Source organism: Sphaeramia orbicularis, chromosome 12 (genome assembly GCF_902148855.1).
Source record: "Sphaeramia orbicularis chromosome 12, fSphaOr1.1, whole genome shotgun sequence".
In the NCBI taxonomy this organism is placed as follows: domain Eukaryota; kingdom Metazoa; phylum Chordata; class Actinopteri; order Kurtiformes; family Apogonidae; genus Sphaeramia; species Sphaeramia orbicularis.
The window spans coordinates 73,007,683-73,028,675 of record NC_043968.1 but is presented as its reverse complement, the minus strand read 5'-3'; the positions used below and the strand labels follow the sequence as shown (position 1 = coordinate 73,028,675).

The 20,993-nt window shown below is 39.6% G+C and overlaps 1 protein-coding gene and 2 long non-coding RNA genes across 5 annotated transcripts in view; 2 read left to right on the top strand and 1 right to left on the bottom strand.

Moving 5' to 3' along the window:
- Positions 1-10,484, top strand: part of nop14 (NOP14 nucleolar protein homolog (yeast)) — a 28,634-nt gene extending 18,150 nt beyond the window's left edge. For 2 of the 3 annotated variants that reach the window (XM_030151019.1, XM_030151021.1), the window contains exons 15-18: positions 6,170-6,317; positions 6,403-6,521; positions 6,672-6,827; positions 10,261-10,484. In XM_030151019.1, coding sequence (XP_030006879.1) covers positions 6,170-6,317; positions 6,403-6,521; positions 6,672-6,827; positions 10,261-10,357 — 520 coding nt within the window. In that variant the 3' untranslated portion in view covers positions 10,358-10,484. The remainder of the gene's footprint in view (positions 1-6,169; positions 6,318-6,402; positions 6,522-6,671; positions 6,828-10,260) is intronic. The other variant, XM_030151020.1, reaches the window with a different exon arrangement.
- The window catches only part of LOC115430805 (uncharacterized), a 636,483-nt gene that overhangs the window by 313,398 nt on the left and 302,092 nt on the right, over positions 1-20,993 (top strand). The window lies entirely within an intron of this gene.
- LOC115430806 (uncharacterized) overlaps positions 15,172-20,993 on the bottom strand; it is a 9,293-nt gene continuing 3,471 nt past the window's right edge. Inside the window, exons 2-3 of the long non-coding RNA XR_003936989.1 lie at positions 16,990-16,994; positions 15,172-15,181 (exon numbers count right to left, since the gene is read on the bottom strand). This is a non-coding gene — a long non-coding RNA (uncharacterized LOC115430806). The remainder of the gene's footprint in view (positions 15,182-16,989; positions 16,995-20,993) is intronic.

Here is a 20,993-nt window from a genome sequence, read left to right as displayed (position 1 = left end):
GACACCTGGAAATGCACAATTTTCTTTGTTCCACTTTCCAACTTCTCTAAGGTCTTTTTTGTACATGACGCAGTTCTGTCTGAGATACTGAACTCTGTTTCATATCCATGGTTTCAGTCCATCAGTAATTAGAGCAAAAACAAAAATGTTGTTTATTTTTGCTCACTGTAATTATGAATTTACATATTATTGTGAAAAGTAATTATTTGGACAGGATATTTTGGTCATATCACTCATAAGAAGATGGTTAAATTGTGAATGAAGAACTGTATTTCAGTGTGACAGTCATTAAGCTGCTTTCGGGATTCAGATACTGATTTCAACGACTCAGCAGAGGAGGAGTGAACACGTTTCTGGAGACCGTTAATAACACAGTAGGAAGGAGAGGAGGAGGAGGTGGAAGAAGGAGAGTATGTGTGAGGAAAGCTTTTGTCTGTATGCAGCTTAGTTTGGATCTGACACTGATCTCCAGAATTGAATCAGCTCAGCAGAAAACTATAAAATTGATCGATGTGGATTTAAAAACACAGCCTGGGGGTTAATTTTCATGTAAATGGTGAGAACAAAACAGATAGGTTTTAGGTTTTTTTTAGACATTTAGTGCTAGTGAAGGTTGTGGATGTGGATCATGAGTGTGTTCACCTGTACAGACTGGACAGATCTGAGCTCAGATCCTACAGTGTGACTCTGAGTCGCCTGCATGGTTTCACACAGCAGCTGGTGTGTGGGCTCAAAGCAAACAACTCAGTGCAAACAAGCTTCAGCCAATCATGGTCGTGTACAGTTTGTGTGAGCATACATTTTTATTTGTACTCAACTAAAATTAATACTCAAATCGTGTTTACACATTTTCAGATCTTCTGTCAGGTTCATTACTCACAAATGCTCTTGTGCAGCTTTGAAAACAGCAGTTAAGCTTTTGTTTATGGTCATTATTATTATTATTGCTAAAATTTACTTAAGGGGTCAAATGAGTGGCCATTTTTGTCAAAAAAAAAGTTGTAAGAAATGCACAGAACTGCGTTGAAATAATGCTAATACATTTGTGCACAGACTACTGATATTATTTGACAGTGGAAGCTATATTTTCAGAAATATTGGATTTTGAATAGCACGTGTATGTGAAAACTTTTGCTGGTGGATGGACGTGACATTACCCATGATGATCTGGTCAGTACCAGTACTTTATTAGTAACAAACTTATATACTTACTATTGCTAATCCTCCTCTTATTCATAAATGTTAGTATTGTGGATCTAAAACAATAACAGCTGACACAAAAACACAAAATGTGGCAGTGGATGGATGTGACATGGTTGTTACAGATCCCATCATACTGATGCTCGGCAGCCATGTCACCATTTCCCCTGTGCAAAAACAAGTATCATAATTATTTATTGTATAGTTTATCATCATACTAAAGAGTAAACAACAATATAGAATTGTTATTTCTTTATAACAATGCTTATTATTAGAAAACTGTTGATTTAAAAAGTGACGTGTGACATTCTTAATGTATGTATTGGCGTAACATAAGCAGGATGGATTAGCGTGATACTCCATATTGCAACCTTTAAAAATAAAACATGTGATATGTAGTATATAATAATAATAATAATAATAATAATAATAATAATAATAATAATAATAATAATAATGGATTGGATTTATAAAGCGCTTTTTTAGACACCCAAAGCGCTTTACATTATTGACCCATTATTCATTCGCTTATATAATCTTGTAAGAAAAACTGGGGAATCTAAAAGAATAGAATATTTGTTTTTCAGGTAAATTCAGTTAAAATATAACTTGGCCATTTGTGACATGAAAATATAGCATTAATTGTGATGAAATTGGACATTTTTGACCTGAAAACATAGTTCATATGACCATCAACATGTTGCAACAGAACTGAAATCCTGTAAATTTGCATAACTTGCATTTACCAACACAAAGTTCCTTTGGGGATTCACTTCTATTGGTTTCTTATGCACAAAGACAAAAAAAAGACCTCTAAGCAAATTTTAGCCTATTATTATTATTATTATTATTATTATTATTATTATTATTATTATTCAGAATGTCAGATGAGTTTCACCTTAAATGTCTTGTCAGCTCATCATCTTGAACGTGTTATTTAAAGGTTTGATGCCTCTGAGTCTGTCTCCTCTACACCGGTCATTGTCTATTTTCCACATTCCCTCCAGCCTTTCTATGACACACACCAGCAGCTGTGTACAAGGATGCATGGAGCTACAGTAATTACTACTGTGATGATCCACAGGGTGGGAGTGGACGGAGACTGTGTTTAACGTCTTTATCAGGACGAATGATTGTGTTTAAGTGGAGTTAAAAGCATTCTGGGTTTTATACAAAATTAAAGATCAAATTATGTAACATATAAGAAAAAACACATACAGACTCATAAAATAATAGTCCATCTCCATCATCACTGTGTGTGACGAACTTTCCAGACATATGATGGTGGTTAAAGGTTCTCATTTACTTGAATGTAACATCATACTCAGGGTTTGTGCAGGTCATTAAAAAGCATTAAAAGTCATTAAATAGATTTTGTGAAAATTAAGGCCTTAAATGGCAATTCCATGTTCAGAGGCATTAAAAAAAATAAATACACTATATACAAAGCATTATATATAAAAAGCACTATATATTTTGATCATATAAACATAAAATAATATTGATCGGAAGTATAGTGTGATGATTGACAGGTGGAACCCTTTAATTAGCTATTGTTTATGGCTGAGACACGAAATCCCAACACCGGATGCTTGGAATGTAACGTGCTGTGAGCGTGTTCATGCTGTGGTGAAAGAGCGGAGGGAATATTAGCAAATGTCGGAAAAATGGGAAAATGCAAGTTTCAGCAGAAGTGATTGGAGGAGGAATTATTCAGAACCTGGTTAAAGCCTGTCGACGGTAAACAGACATAAAAATATATATAAAACTGTATCTGCAGTTGGACATGGGCATTAAATTTGTTTAAAGCGGCATTAAAAAGGGTATTAAAAAGAATTAAGATTGATTTACTGATACCTGCAGAAACCCTGATACTGCTGTGTTTTCTTCTGCTCTTGCATAGAATAGAATAGAATAGACTTTGTCATTGTGTGTTCAATGAAATTAGGAGTGCCACTCTCATATGAATAAAAAGCCAATTCTTTCTTACTAAAGAAAGCTACACAGTAAAATAAGAAAGGAGTATATAAAATAAACAAAAGTAAGAATAAAACTAAAGCAAATTAAAATAAAAATAGACATAAAATATGAATTGACACAATATTAAAAGTCCTAACAGTGTGTTTAGCTATCCAAAAATGTAACAAAATAATATTACTAACACAAAAACTAAATCTCCTGATGTGACTCTTGGTTGATCAGTGTCATATCTTAAAGGACTCATTTATCTAAACCCACTTTTATTAGTCTTTGGTTCATTTGTGTATTTGGACCCTAATAGTTCATTCAGTTTGAATTTGAACCCTCCAGATGCTGCAAAACTATCTTTAAATTCATTTTGGCAAAAATCAAGTGGATTTCTACTACCCGTTTTAATTCCTGCTTAATTTGTTATATTTTATAACTAGTTACATCACAACATTTGCACATATAAGGTCCAGACTTCAGACGAACATTTCTCCAGTTCGACATAATTGTTTATCTGCAGCAGCGGTTGTAGTAAAAACTGAGAATATGTCCAAACTTGGAGCCCATTACCCAAAATGTTCATTTGTTGGTTGAACGGGACAGAGCAGCACAGCCAACAACCTGGAGGGGGCGGGGCCTGAAGTGGCTCATGTGCATTTAAAGGGCCAGCGCTCCAAACCACCTTTCTGGTGTCATTACTCAGAAATAGGGTTGAAGATGGACCTGTGGAGTTGAATTAATGAAGAATTCAGACCCAAGCAGAGCATTTACAATTTATGTAGACCACAGGGAAATGTTGGAAAATGCATAATTCAATTAAAAAAAATAATCGAAATATGACTCCTTTAAATTGATTTTACTCTGAAATGCCTTGGGAACAACTAGTGACATATGGGTGTAAATATGACTAATCTCCTTAAACTCATGTTTTCTCTTCAAATCTTCATGTGAGACAGCGGCTCCATATGTGGGGAAGAGTTCCACTACAAAGCAGGATTCTGTTCACTGTAGCTGCAGCTCATTGTTCACTGTTCTAATTGGGTTTTTAATCCCTTTGTACTTTGCATTAATGCCTGGAGTCTTTTCCTCTTCCAGTCATATCTCTGGTGAGAGGGATTTAGAGGCGACGAAATCAATCGAAAATGTACAAACTGAGCTTTGAAGAAACGGGCTAATGACTGAAACTTACTTAATTTACATCCTTTACAACGTTTGTCTTCACAGCTTCGTAACTGCATGTAATTAGCAGGAATTTCACAAGATATTTGATGCACGTGGGCATGATATGTAGCATCTGTTATCTGTTTTTTTTACTGGTTTTCAGAGCATTAACTCAATTATCTCATATAAAAGGAAATTAAAAAATAGAATAGACTTTGGCCCAGTCCCAATTCACCCCTTAGCCCCTCCCCCTTGGCCCTTGCACTTGGCACTACCCCTTGAAACGGAGCTGCAAGGGGTAGAGGTTGAAACATTCTCTTACGAAATAGGACAACCCTTCGTGACCTGTTACATCATCAGCAGTCATCGATGCCGCTATAAACAGATGTGACAACTTTGTTTCCAAAAGTATTCTCCATGCCGTCAGCAGCAGTAACCATCTGTTCCATGGGCTTTGGTCATCTTTTTATGGCTATCAACTATAAACTGCACAAATGCGATCTATTACACATTGAAACAGTATTAAACGATTGATCAAATAATTAAGTTGTTTACAAAGAAAATCTGTGCATTTGTGTGTTTCTTTCATCACACTGCTGCACTTTTTGGCTGTGTTTACCTCCATCTTGCTGATGATTCGAACAGAATTATGGGAAATTTGTCCAACCCCTCCGTTCATAGTGTGGACCTGGAAAATCTCTGTTTCGAGGGTTATTCAGCCCTCCGCCTTAGCCCTTCCCCTCCGACTAATTGAGAATCGGGACAACACAACCCCTTCTCGTGTACGCGCAAAATGGAGGGGTAAGGGGGAGGGGCCAAGGGGTGAATTGGGATTCAGCTTTTATTGTCAGTGTGCGCATTGAAATTAGGAAAGTGACTCCAGTCAGAGCAACAATATAAAAAAAACAAACAAACAATATTTCAGAAATAAGAATAGAGGGAATATAAAATTACAAAAACTGAAAACAAGATAAGGCAAGACAGGTTTATTTTTATATAGCACATTTCATGTACAAGACAATTGTAATGATCGCCTTTCTCTGTAATGTCTCTTTAAGAGCTCTTGGTTTCTATGATGACGCTATGCTAACGTGAGGGCGTAACCTGTACAGTTCGAAGTCAAAGCAGAGTTACTGTCGTTACCTTTTTGCAGCTATTCATCAGTTTGGACTCTTAATACATTTTTTTCATGTTTTTCCTCCGCAAAACTGTGCTTGTGCGACGTGAAGAATGTCTGAGCTTCCCTGCAAACATTAAATGTGCAGTGTGACGGTAAAGAGCTGTTTCCAGTCTTGTTTCTAACTTTTCTGACCCATGGAGGCCTCCTTGGCCGCTACACAATTCAAAGTGCTTTATATAAAACATTAAAAGCATTACAGCAGAAGGCATGAGAAAAACAAACAAACAAAAATCAGATAAACAGATAAAACAGACAAGCAGATAAAACGGATAAAACTTTTAGCTTAAAAGGAACAGTGCAGATCTGAACTGATGAATATAAACTCTATTCAAATGCAGCTGAGAGCAGGTGGGTCTTTAACCTGGATTTAAATAAACTGAGTGTTTCAGCTGATCTGTGGTTTTCTGGGAGTTTGTTCCAGACATGTGGAGCATAGAAGCTGAACGCAGCTTCCCCATGTCTGGTTCTGACTCTGGGAACTGAGATAAGAAAATAGAATATAAAATTTAACAAAAAGTAAAATGGAATACAACTAAAAGAATAATAACAATGGACAAAATATTAATATCAACCGTACGTCACAGTATGTATATCTATGAACAATAATAAAATAATTTCCTCACCAAACAAACTCAAACCAGTATATGACTGTGTCCACAGATTGACATGTTTATCGACCTGCCTGGACCTGGTGAAGCGGTGCTGCCTGCTCTACAAAGACCTCACATCCTTTACTCACATCTTTCAGCCAATCACGACTCTGCTTTCCAAACACTTCCCCGCTCAGACGTTACCGGAGCTTTTACAGGTGAGTGGAAACAGCTTCTGTCTCTTTGTTCCTCAGTGTCTCTCCAGGCCTCTTATTTTCCTGCTTTATTTTGGTTGTTTTTCAGGCCCTTCACAGTGGGATCCTGGAGGCTGTAAACAGTGTCGCTGTGACTCACTGTCCCTTGGTTTTTGAAAAGAAAAAGCCAATTCCTCTGAAGCTGCTCACACCAAAGATTGTCGAAGTGTAAGTGGAAAATCCATAAATGAAAACACGGCTATTATGAAGCTTATTGTTCAGGCAGATGGAGCCTTTTTCAATCAACTAGTTATAGAAGACTGAGAAAAGAAAGTTTACTCACGGTTGGTGTGTCATTTCCACTGCCCTGTTCGTCAGATTGGACTATGGGAAGAAACGCGGCAGCAACAAAGAGGAGAGAGAGAAGGAGCGACTGACACACAAGTACAAGAAGGAGTTCAAGGGCGCTCTGAGGGAGATCAGGAAGGATTCACGCTTCCTGGCCAGAGAGAAGCTCAACGACATCATGAAGAAGTACGTAGTAACATTTTTTGGTACCACTTAAAGACACATTCATGTTCGTTTTATGTACGTAAATAGGTCTGTTTCAGCACAGTGTTGTATAAAGTCCCACTTGAGTAGAAGTACAGGTATCAGACCAAACTAGAAGCACTTGGAGAGCGCAGACCTCCGCCAAGGCTGATCAGTGGCCCCCCCCGTGGGCCCCCCCACGCCAAGGAGGTTATGTTTTTGCCAGGGTCTGTCTGTCTGTCCGTTAGTGTGCAACATAACTCAAAAAGTTATGGACAGATTTTGATGAAATTTTCAGGGTTTGTTGGAAATGGGCCCCCCCACCCCCAATCACCACCAAAATTTTATCATTTCTTCCTTATCCCATTTCCAACAAACCCTGAAAATTTCATCAAAATCTGTCCATAACTTTTTGAGTTATGTTGCACACTAATGGACAGACAAACAGACAGACAGACAGACAGACAGACAAACCCTGGCAAAAACATAACCTCCTTGGCGGAGGTAAAAATGACTTTGGGGTGAGGTCAAAGGCGTCATAGATGGACAGCCCACTACTTTTTGATTCATAACTTTAGAACCAGACAAGTTTAAGGCAAATATTCCACATAATTATAAAGGTCTAAATGCCATCTTAAACATACTCAAAGGGCAAAATTTAGTTTCAAATATTTTTAAATGAAAAGTATCAAAAACTACTGCATCATGGGTGGACAAAAAATTAATGTCTATTTTTTGCAAGAATGACAACTTTCTCCAAAGTGAAGTTCCTCTGACATTTTCATTCTCAAATGTATTCAGTGTATACCTTAAACCCTCTATTTTACGACCGAATAATTGGTTAGAGGAAAAAAAATATTTGGTCATACCTAAATAGAAAGAGTTTTGAAAAATGGCAGCGTCGCAGATGGACAACTAAAGTAAATATCAAATTAAACTTTTTTTTTTTCGAATTATCAATATCATATAGATTTTTTAAAATACAATATTTACAACATACAAATAATATTAACATTATATTCAAATGTATTTTGCATAGATATATGCATTTATTAATTTTAAACACTGTTTAGAATGACAAATAATGTAATAGTCAAATATCAGCGCATTTGGAATAAATGTTTATTTGTGAGAATTTATAAAATGAACCCAGAATGACAGCACAAAAATGTGTCACTTTCCAAACATTCACACTCCTAAAACTCCTCAAATTTTTTTTCCACATTTTTTGTCATTTCATAATACATTTTCCTGAAAATATGTCATTACCTACCCAAAAATATAAATTTGGTGTAGATTGTTGTAATTGAAATTTTTTGACCAGATGTTAACCTTCCCTTGACTTCGCCCTTCGTTAGGAGTTGAAGTCACCAACTGATACGCTATTCAAATTAAAGTCTTGTATCTACTTGATCTACTGAAGTACAGTAAATACTAATCTACAATTAAAGGCACTCAAGTAATGAAAGCAAAAGTACAAGTAAATGTTAATAAGAACCACACGCAGTTGGAATTTAGAATATTACGCTGCTACTCACATCAACAGATCACAGATCTGACTTCTTTTAGGTGGTCCAACGTAGCTATACAGTCCAACTAAGAAAGGTTATAGATTGTAGAAACCACTCCTTTTTTTGTGGGTCATCTAGGAGCATGTTATCCAAAGCATATTCTGGTGATTGATTGGGAAAGGATGGACAGGTCTCCTTGATAAAAGTATGAATTTGAGAGTAAAGTTTTTTGAGGAGAAAAAGAAGAAGACAGTCAATAATAACAAACCTGGAGACGACAGAGGGGGTTTTACTAATGTTGATATTCAGGATAGATGTCATAAATACGTCAGTAGTTTTTCACTAACTCACACAGTCACTCTTTGAAAAGTTCTGCTGTTTCTGGAAATTAATCTCTTCAAATCTCAACACTGCCCCCTATGGATCTCGGTGGTACTGCTCTGTATCCTCCGTTGGGGTTCGCATCCGCAAACTCCCAGAGGACGGACAGAAATACAGACGTAATGAGCACAGAGGACGAACAGAAATAGATTCAAGACCTTTATTTGTCCACGGGGGGCAATTGTTTCTGCTGCAGTACCAATTAAAACAACAACAATCTGACAACAACAAACAGCAAAGACAGACGACAATCACAAATACAGATGTAATGAACACAGAGGATGAACAGAACACTCGTCTACATATGTATGTGTCTTTAACAGAGCATGAATGGACCTTTAAACCCTTACCCGTATAAAAGTCTGTTTTCATACATACTTTTAGGCTCAGTATTTGATCATGTTGATGCAGTTCAGTCTCAGATCTTGATGGTTTCTTTGTGCATCTTTTCTCTTTATCAGTCAGTTACACCATTTACTGATGAGTTGATAACATAAGATACTGAGTTCAGGTGTTCTTCACCCGTACGTCCTTCAAACATACACACTTTTCCAAGTATATCAGATTGTCCTGTTTACATGATCACTAGTAATCGGATAACTCCAGATATTGGATAATGATCGGAGTATTAGTGTGGATGTAAACAGGCCCATTGTGAATTTAATATTTGGGAAACAACAGGTCTCTACTGTTTTCTATTGTTACAACAGTTTTTCAATACATTATAAAGTGTATAGAACAGGGGTGTCAAACATGCGGCCCGGGGGCCAAACCGGCCCGCCAAAGGTTCCAGTCTGGCCCGCGGGATGAATTTGCAAAGATCAAAAATTACACGTAAGATATTAGTAATCAAGGATGTCGAACTCATTTTAGTTCAGGTTCCACATACAGAACAATGTGATCTCAACTAAAATAATAGCATAATAACCTATAAATAATGACTCCAAATTTTCTTAGTTTAATGTGAAAAACATAATATTACATTACATCTGTAAATAATGACAACTCCAAATTTTTCTCTTTGTTTTAGAGTAAAACCTTACATTAAATTATGAAAATATGAACATTTACAAACTGTCCTTTAACAATAAAATGTAAAAAACCTGAAATTTCAAAAGTGAAATTTTAACATTCTTCCTGTTATTAAATATTTTGTGCCTTTGTAGATCCAATCCCTAATATGCATGTAGGAATGGTGAGTTGAGGTGTAATATTGTTAAAATCGCACTTAAGACATTTCAGTTTTTCCAGGTTATTCACATCATTTGTTTGGATAGTTTGTAAATATACATATTTTCATAATTTAATTTTGATTGCACTAGAACAAAGAGAAAAATTTGGAGTCGTCATCATTTACAGGTTATTATGCTATTGTTTTATTGGTCTGGCCCACTTGAGATCAATTTGGGCTAAATATGGCTCCTGAACTAAAATGAGTTTGACACCCCTGGTATAGAACCTAATTAATAGTCAATAAATCCTCTTGAAGGGTACTCTTGTGATAGTTGACCAGTTGTCCCTAATTTTCGTATTGTGTATTTCAGAGATGCCGAGAGAAAGAGGAAAGTAAGGGAGCTGTTTGGCAGTCTGGCCACTCAGGAGGGAGAGTGGAAGGCTCTGAAGAGGAAGAAGAGGAAGTGAACAACACCGTCTCAGTCTCCATCATCTGTCCAAATGGACGCTGGAGACAGGAACTGTTTTCTACGTCATGGATCATTTTTTATTTTGACAGTGGATACACTGTCCTGTCGTCACACCAGACATTTAGTATGAGGAGAAGCAGTAGGCGGTGCACACACAACAGGTCAGATACTCAGGTATGGGTGTTTGACATGTGCAGGTACTGTTGTTGGAAGCATCAGTCAAAGACACTGTTCTGTTCTTTTTTTTCTCCTGCAGAATTCACTTAACCCATAAAGACCCAGTGTGTCTTATGAGTCAGTTCCTAAATGATTTTTTTTCTCAATTTAACCTTTAAGTAATTTTTCACCATTTATTATACCATTATCCTCAGTTTTTTTTTTTGCATTTTTTCAGTGAAAATGAGGTATTTTCCTACATTTAATTCACTGATCATGTAGATGTTCATAAAAGCTCAGATTAAAGTTGAGGGTTATTATATCAGAAACAGAGAAAACTGAAGAAAAAGTGACTTTTTCAATAAAATGTCATTAACTGAACATAACCCGTGTGTCCATCCACTGTCATTGATCCAGCTCCATGGGTTTTACTGGTGAATCACTGTTGTAAGGCAAATTTATTTGTATCGCACCATTCATACGCAAGGCAATTCAAAGTGCTTTACAAAGGCATAAAAACACATAAAATGACAGGACAAAAGCAGAATAAAACATTAAACAAAAGGAAAGTGAGCGCAATTTGCTACTTGCGCCCCCGGGGACTCAAAGATTACTTGTAGAAAATGACTTTGTTTCCACGGTAACTATGGAGCCTCTGAACATCCAAATGGGTCATATCTGATGACCATGGAAAGATGACTAACTATTTTACACCAATTATTTACATGTATTGATAGAATTAGTGGATCAACAGGTTTTAAACAGTTTAGTTCAGTAGATGGTTTTGGTCGACGGTAGATGTTTGGGTCCTTATGGGTTAAACTATTTGGTAATACGGCAAAATCAAACATTTCTGTTCCCTTGTTTAATTACAGTCATTGGTTTCCACTCCAAAGATCTCAATGAAATAAATAAAAAGTGAACGACTCTAGACATCGAAATCAGATTTATGGCTTGAATTTGAAAAAAATTGTGCTCATGCATAAAATTTTATTAAATGGACATTTCCATAAGTCTAACAGTTTTGTTTTGCTTTTTTTTTTGCATTTATAATCACTGAAACTTTTGTTTTTTTTCCTTTAAATAAAGTTGAACACGTTCCTCCTCCAGAGTTTGAATATCTGCAGAGGAGAGAAGAACTGGGGTAATTCATCCTTAGAAATGGAAGAATAATGTTCTTGGACAAATCAGGAATAAGGAGGAAAAAATGTTTAACTCAGTCTTGTTGTAGTAAGGAAGTCTGAGTTTAACTGAACAGAAGACTTCCAGTTGCAGGTTTGATCAGTCCATAACACCTTCTTCCAGTCTTCAGTAGTCGACTGGCGGCGTTTCATGGCCCAGGTAAGCCTCTTTTTCTTATTCTGAAGTCTCAGCAATGGCTTTCTTGCTGCAACTCGACCCATCAAACCTGCAACTGTTCAGTCCATTGCATTTAGTGGATTCCATTGCTCCCACTAAGGTGAAGGTTACCTCTGGAAGGAAAAAGGCTCCATGGAGAAATTCCACACTGGTAAAAAATGGAAAAAAAGAGTGTCGGAAAGCCGAGCGCAGATGGAGAAAAACAAATCTACAAGTTCATTATGACATCTATATAGAGAAACTTCACTCTTATAACTCACAACTAAGGAATGCAAGGAAGTGGTATTTTTCTGACATTATCACCAAAAACAGTCATTGTGCTCGGGCCTTATTTGCTACAGTCGACAGGCTAACAAACCCTCCTGTGTCAGTGGCATCTGAACTTTATTCCACCAAGGTCTGTAATGACTTTGCCAAGTTCTTTGCAGATGTGATGGCCGTGCCCACAGCCACACAAAAGGTTGCAGCGGCCACACTCTCAAACACCATCACATGTTGAGTTATGTTGAGCTGCAGTCACTTAAGTATACATACAACACTCATTGTTTTTGTTTTAAAATTGATTTATTAGCACTTTGATAATACACTGTCACTAGATGGAACATGCACATTTAGTTTACATTGTTTATCATTTTGCTATTAATTTTTTCTTTTGAGTTACCTGGCTGCTGGGTGGCATTTCCTGCTGCAGACAAAAGATGGGGCTGAGGGCGGAGCAGGTTTTATGCTGAAGTCCCTCCCATGGACCAGACCAAGAGCATGTACATCAGAGGGGGGATGAGGGTTTCTTTGTGTTAGTTTTAGTTGATGTCTATTTACTTTCCCCCCTGTGTGTTAACTGTGGTTTGCTCTTTTGGTATATATACTGCCCCAGTGTCTCAGTCTGACGGGTCTGTTAGTTGAGTTGGTATCTGGTTTTGTTGCCATTTTTCATCAGTAGAGTTATGCTTTGTTGACCTCTTTTAAGGGCCCTATAACTCTGTTATCTGTTTTGTAAAGATTTTTTTCTGGGAAATAAATCCCTTTTTCCAGAACTTTAAACCTGTGTTTGTGCTTTGACTGCTTGGTCCATGACAGCAGACAAAATCCAAAATATTAGACAAGTAGTTGGTTCATCAGCAGCAGGATCAGGACATATACCATGTCCACCAAAAACCAGTTCAAACACCATGACATAGTTTTATCCCATTAATTGCAAAGTTCTGGAGGACATGCCAACTGAACTCCTCCTCCTGTTGTTTGGACATCCTGCCCACAGGTTTTCTTAAAAAGGTCTCAAAGACTTTGGAGTCAGATCTGTTACAGGTTGTGAACTGGTCTTTAATGTCAGGTGTTTTCCCAGAGCCACTGAAAACAGCTGTAACTAAACCTCTGCTAAAAAGAGAATCTAGACAAGACACAAATGAACAACTACAGGCCCATCTCCAATCTCCCATTTTTAAGATAATTGAAAAAGCTTTTTTTTTTTAATCAGCTAAACGACTTTTTAACACAACTGCTATGAAGTCTTCCTGTCAGGTTTTAGACTGCACCACAGCACTGAGACTGCTCTGACCAAAGTGATGAATGACATTTAAATACAGACAACGGAAACATGTCAGTGTTAGTGTGACTGGACCTCAGTGCTGCGTTTGATACAGTCGACCACATTATATTACTGAAACGACTGGAGAACTGGGTGGGTCTGTCTGGACCTGTACTAAACTGGTTCAAGACATACTTAGAGAACAGGAAGTACTTTGTGTCATTAGGTAACTTTACATCTGAGCAGACAAGAATTACATGTGGGGTTCCCCAAGGCTCCATCCTGGGGCCTCTTCTGTTTAACATCTACATGCTCCCACTAGCGCAGGTTATAAAGAACAACACCATTAGCTACCATAGTGTCATGTAAAGCGGTTTCCAACCAGGGTGGTGACTAAAGTCATCTAGTCAGAGCCATAAAATAATCACCCAGAGAAAAGTGGTACAATACAATAATCTTTATTCCAAATAAAACACACAATTCATAAAAGGAGGAAAGAGATGTGAGCTGCTGCTGGGGGGGTTCTGCACCATCTCAGTCCAGGAAAGGCCCCCCCACTATTACCCACTTCCATATATCACAGCAAGCTTAAGGTTCACTACAAACACAACACACTAGCACCCTCTACTGGAGGCACTGCAATTAACACATTGGCCTTATTTCACACACTGTTCGGCACGGCAAACCACATGAGTCCCACAAGGGGCAGGGGCCCCCCCTTCGCTACTCTACACAGGTAATTACCCCGGCTAGGCTCCCACCTACTCTATCCCTCATATTAAAACACATACAGCCGTCCAACTCCCCGGGGAAAACTGCTTCCTGGACGATGCAGGTCTGACCCAGCTGGTGGCGCAAGCTGTTCAGCAGAGGCGGTGGCAGACCCAACCTGCCGACAGTAGCGATGGTTTGGAGCAGCGGCGGCGGACCCAACCCGCCGACAGTAATGATGGCAAAGAGCGGCGGCAGTGCACCCAGTACACTGGCAAAGGCAATGGCGAGAAGCAGCATGGACCTGGCACTTTACTAACCCAATTCTATCTATCCTACAGGAGGCATCCAGCCTCCCCCCCAAGCACTGGAACAGCTAACCCCCTATTCTAGCCGTCTTTGTCGCCGGTGGCCGTAAACAGCCATGAACAACACCCAGCTCCTTCCCCACAGTGCTAAGACACAAGCTTCTCGTGTGCTGCAAACCAACTGCCTTACATCCCACAAACCCAGAGTCTCTCCCTCCGGTAATCACAGACACCTGTTCACAATCCCACACCTGCTCTCAGTCCACTCAGCAGCAGCAGCTCACCTTTAGTCACATCACAATAGCTATGCAGATGACACACAGATCTATAATCACCATGTCACCTAGAGACCAAGGCCCTGTACAGGCTCTGGGTAAATGCATTGAGGGGATAATGACCGGACGTGCTACAACTTTCTTCAGCTGAACAAAAACAAAACTGAGGTAATTGTGGTGACCTGCAGTCGTTTCTCTTTAGCTCCAAAGACAGAGTTTCAGTCTATAGACCTAAAAACCACCAACCACACCAGAAATCTGGGTGTAGTGATGGACTCAGACCTAAATTTTGAAAAAACATATCAAGGCAGTCAGAAAATCAGCCTTCTGTCACCTTAAAAGCATCTCAAGGATAAAAGATCTGATATCTCAGCAGGACCTGGAAAAACTAGTCCATGCGTTCATTTCCAGTCAGCTTGTTAATTGTACCAGTGTCTTTACAGGTCTACCTAAAAAATCCATTAGACAACTGCAGCTCCTTCAGAACTCTGCTGCTAGAGTCCTCACTAAGACCAGAAAAGTGGACCACATTAGTCCAACTCTGAGGTCCTTATACTGGCTACCTGTCCATCAGAGGATAGACTTTAAAGTTCTGTTGCTGGTCTATAAAGCTCTGAATGGTTTAGGACCAAAACCTCCTACCCAGTATGAACCCACCAGACCTCTCAGGTCATCTAGATCTGGTCTGTTGTCAGTTCCCAGAGTCAGAACCAGACACGGAGAAGCTGCGTTCAGCTTCTATGCTCCACATGTCTGGAACAAACTCCCAGAAAACCTCAGATCAGCTGAAACACTCAGTTTATTTAAATCCAGGTTAAAGACCCACCTGTTCTCAGCTGCATTTGAATAGAGTTTGTATTCATCAGTTCAGATCTGCACTGTTCCTTTTAAGCTAAAAGTTTTAATCTGTTTTACCTGCTTTTCTGTTTTTTCTGTTTATCTGATTTTTTTTGTTTTTCTCATGCCTGTACTTTTTACTGGTTCTGCTGTCATGCTTTTGTTTTATGTAAAGCACTTTGAATTGTCTTGTACATGAAATGTGCTATAGAAATAAACCTGCCTTGCCTCTCCCCCAGTCTCTCTATCTCTCTCTCTTTCTCCTCCTTTACCCTCTCTCTTTTACCCCAACTGGTCCTGTCAGACATCCATCCTCCAGGAGTCTGGGTCTGCTCCAGGTTTCTGCTGTTTAAAGGAAGTTCTTCCTCACCACTGTCACCATTCACAAGTGTTTGCTCCTGGAGGATTCTGTTGGGTTTCTGTAAATTGGCTTGAGAGTCTGGTTTCGACCGGCTCTATACATAAAGTGTCATGAGATAACTTTTGTTATGATTGGGTGCTATATAAATAAAATTTGATTGACTGATCATCCCCACACTGTCTTTAATATCAAAACCTCTGTCTGCCAGCACAAAATCACCAGGTAAAAATGTGTCAAGCATTCCACAATGCTCTGTTATGTACTTATCAGAGGCTCGCCCCCAGATCCCTTAGAAATAAATGAAATGTGACCTTGGGGTGTTATTCCTATCAAGAACTTCATAGTGCGTGTGCCTTTGTAGCGAGAAAATGACTGTGCACAGGCCTTAAAATTTGATTGCCGCTGAACACATTTCAAGACAACAAACAATAATTGCAACACACTTTCCAAAAGCTTCTACAAATTGATGTGGCATTGTGGCCTGTAAACAGTGCCTCTGGGGCCAATACAAGGGAGTAAGGCTTTCATACAGCACATCTATGGTATCAGCAAAGCTAGCAGAAAGAGTTCTACATGATACATTAAGAATGTGAGAGAGATACTGTACTGGCAGATCAAGTCTTAGCCGCATAAGGGTGAGTAAAACCATTTGGAACTGAGACAATTTCTTTGCAATTGGCACAAAAGGCTTTAGAGAAATAAACAGAAGGAATAAAAAAGCAAAACAAGGCAGTCCTGTATAATACTGCACCAACCAGCTGACCAATGAGGAGGTGATGCGCAGCAGCCGATGTACGCATACATGTGGAACGGGCAATCAGAAGGCTGAAAGTTTTCAAAATTCTGTCCCCATCACTATGACACTGAGGCTGGACAAAATTTTAACAGTCTGTGCTGCCTTAGTTAACATTTCACAGCTATGCTGATGATACACAGCTGTACACTGACATGTCTCCTGAAGACACTCGGCCAATTGATGCCCTGTTTAACTGTATTTTAGCTATTAAAACCTGGATGGCAGAAAACTCCTTGCAGCTCAACCAGGACAAAACTGAAGTTTTAGTTATCGGTCCTGAGGCTTCGAGAGAGAAATCTTACCAAAACTACAAGCGTATTTTTTTAACCCATCTAAGCAAGTAAAAAACCTGGGCGTTATCTTTGACTCTGAGCTCACTTTCATCCCACATATTAGAGCCATTGTAAAAACAGGTTTTTATCATCTTAAGAACATAGCCAGAGTCCGACCAGTTCTCTCTTGAGCCAACACGGAGATGCTGATGCATGCTTTGATTTCCAGTAGAACTGATGACTGTAATGCCCTGCTTTCTGGTCTTCCCAAAGACAGAATTTCACAACTCTAATTTCTTCAGAATTCAGTCGCTCGAGTGCTGACGAAGACCAGAAGGTGGGCTCACATTACTCCGGTTTTAAAATCACTGCACTGGCTCCCTGTGTTTTTCAGGATTGATTTTAAGGTCCTATTAATAGTTTTTAAATGTCTTGCTCCTTATCTTATAGATCTGCTTTTACCTTATGAACCTTCACGGACCTTGAGGTCCTCTGGCACTGGCCTTTTAACGGTTCCAAAAGCTAACACAAAAACTCATGGTGAGGCAGCTTTTCAGTATTATGCTCCTCACCTTTGGAACAGCCTGAAGGGAACCTCAGGACCGCAGAGAATGTAGACATTTTTAAAACCAGGCTCAAGACCCACCTTTTTAATTTGGCTTTTAACTAATGCCTCTGTTTTATCCACTCTAAGGTTTTAGAGTTATATTTTTATATATGTCTTAAGATTCTTTTAACTAATGCTTCTGTTTTATTGTTTAATATTTATCTTACATTTAGATTCTTTCAATCAATGCTTTTATATCCTTTTAATGTTTATCTGCATTCTCCGGTGTTTCATCAGAGGGGGGCAGCTGTGGACTCTGGTGGCTGTGGCACCTTCCTTCACTGGGGTCTGCTCCTTTCTGGTGGGTGGGGGTCCCTGCCGCGGTGGCATTTGGCTCTCTCCCACTGGTTGGGATGCAGCACTGTGTCACTGGCACCTGGTTGCCGGGGTCAGTGGCTGCTTCCTGGTGCAGATGGCTCCCTGAGACAGCGCCTCCTCTTTTCCTTTAACTTTCTGATCCTCTCGTGTTCAGTCAGTCTTTTTAAGTGTGTGTGTGTGCGCGTGTGTGCTTGTGGGTGGGTGGGGGGTGATGCTAATTTTTAAACTTATGTAAAGCATTTTGTGCCACATCCTTAATGTATGAAAAGTGCTATATAAATAAAGGTTGATTGATTGATGAGATGTCTACTGATAAGACTGCCTGCTGCATGAGGTGCGAGTCATCACTGTTTTTCACTAACAAAGTAATCACAAGATTCTTGCATATGACAAGTACCGTATTTTCCGCACTATAGGCACACTTAAAAGCCTTTAATTTTCTCAAAAATCGACGGTGCACCTTATGTGTGCGCTGAGTTCCAAAATCTGTAAAAATGTTGTGCGATTTTAGTAAGCGCTCCGCTTGATTGACTGTCAGACCATTTCCCACCGACACAGGGACATAATACGTATGCTGGCAGTGATAAACCAATTAGAGAACATTACGTAAAGCTACGTACAGTATGTACGCTTGCCTCCGGTCGGTAGGTATACTGTACTACTGGTATGCTGCAAAACAACATTTGTTTGGCTAAGGACTCCCGAAAATGGCATCAGCGAAGAGACATGCTTACGAGGCATAATTCAAACTACAGGCTATCAGTTACGCGGTTGTAAATGGGAATAGAGCAGCCACGAGAGAATTCAAAATCAATGAATCTATGGTTTGGAAGTGGAGGAAGCAGGAGAATGAATTGCGCCAAGTTAAGAAGACAAATCAGAGTTTCCGCGGGAACAAGGCGAGGTGGCCAGAGGTGGAAGACCAACTTGAACAAAGAACAGCCGGGAGAAGCGTCTCTACAGTCACCATTCGACTGAAGGCAATAACGATAGCACAAGATATGAAGATCGAACACTTTCAAGGAGGTCCGTCTTGGTGCTTTCGTTTTATGAAAAGGCGCCATCTCGCCATCCGCGCAACGACTACCGTGGCGCAGCAACTGCCAGCGGATTACAAAGAAAAGCTGACCATCTTCCACACCTACTGCAGCAACAAGATTACCGACAAAGATCCAGCCCAACCACATCACCAACATGGACGAGGTCCCTCTCACTTTTGACATCCCCGTGAACCATACTGTGGAGAAAAAGGGGACCACCACGGTATCCATACGCACCACGGGGCATGAGAAGTTGGCTTTCACTGTTGTTCTTGGTTGCCATGGTAACGGAGAGAAACTACCACCTATGGTCATTTAAGAGGAAGACGCTGCCAAAAGAAAAGTTTCCAGCCGGAGCCATCATTAAGGCCAATCAAAAGGGCTGGATGGATGGGGAGAAAATGAGAGAGTGGCTGAGAGAGGTGTATGTAAAGAGACTGGATGGTTTTTTCCACGAATCACCGTCTCTGTTGTTCTGCGACTCCATGCGCGCCCATATCACCGCTACTGTGAAAAACCAAGTGAAGCAAATGAATTTGGAGCTTGCCATCATTCCGGGAGGATTAACAAAAGAACTCCAACCGCTGGACACTGGTGTAAACAGGGCGTTCAAAGTGAAGTTGCGAGCGGTGTGGGAGCGATGGATGAGAGACGGCGAACACACCTTTACTAAGACAGGGAGGCAGTGCCGGGCGAGTTACGCCACCATTTGTGAATGGATTGTGGATGCCTGGGCTAAGGTATCTGCTTTGACTGTTGTCCGAGCTTTCGCGAAAGCCGGCATCATTGCTGAACAGCCACCCGGCAACGAGACTGACTCCGACAATGATGAGAGGGAACCCGGCATGTTTGATGGCGAAATTGCCCAGCTGTTCAATTCGGATACAGAAGATGAGGACTTTGATGGATTTGTGACAAAAGATTGATCAAAAAATAATGTGAGTGTATTTTTAAATATGTAGTAGAATAAAGTTCAACCAAACTCACTGTTTTGCTTCCGTTACCTTGTTTTAGCATGCGCAGAATAATACGGTGCGCCTTATGTATGGCTTAAGTACAGAAATAGACCCTGTAATTGAGACTGCGCCTTGCCTTATGGTGCGCAAAATACGGTATTATCTGTATTATCTTTAGAAAAACTCCTCATCCATCTTCAACTTGTTCAATTTAGACTGAAGCTTCCTCTTTTCCTGTTGAAGACGGGTTATTTTGGTACTGCTTTGTTAACAGAACTGGCATTCTGCTCTCAGTTTCTTAGGTGGTCCATCCTCAGCAGCAATACCCCCACCATCAGTGAGGGGCTGAGGCAGTCTTTCAAAACATTTTTTCTTGCATCCCTCTAGACTTAGGTTCTTTCTCTTTTAAAATCGGATGTGAAAATCCAATCTGCTGTACAATCATTTAAAGACCTCCCCACCTTAACACCGGGTTCCTCAATGAATTTTCTGAATTGTTGTCCTACCTTGTGTTAAAATTTGATAAAGTTATTATGGTCGGTGATTTAACATCTATATTGATAACCCCAACTCTTTTGCCACTGAATTTCTAAACATCTGTAAATCCTTCAACCTTGTACAACACATCTCTGGCCCTACCCACAAACGCGGACACATGTGTTTTAGTCTTTACCTTACATATTTCACCTAACTCACTCAATAAGTTTGACTTTATTTATGATCACAAATGTTTCACTTTTGATACACCCCTAGTAACAGCTATAACAGCTCAGAAACACTCAATCCATTTCTGCAGCTACTTTCTTCAACCACTTCTCTAAAATAGCAAACCATCCTCCTAAATTTTCAAATATTAACGAACAGGTCAGCTGGTTCAACAATGTATGTACATCTGCACTTAAGGACTTCAGCGTCAATGATCAGTTTTCAAAGGAGATCTTGGACCGACGCCGGGTTTTGTTTCCAATATGCCGTAAATTCATGACGGAAGGCTGCAGAGCGGTTATCGCTGTGGATAAACTATTTGTCAATGGTCAGTTATACCGAGACCAGAACACCACCCCCTGGCTCTACTAATAAGGTGAAGTACAAGTTTACCCACATATACACGGA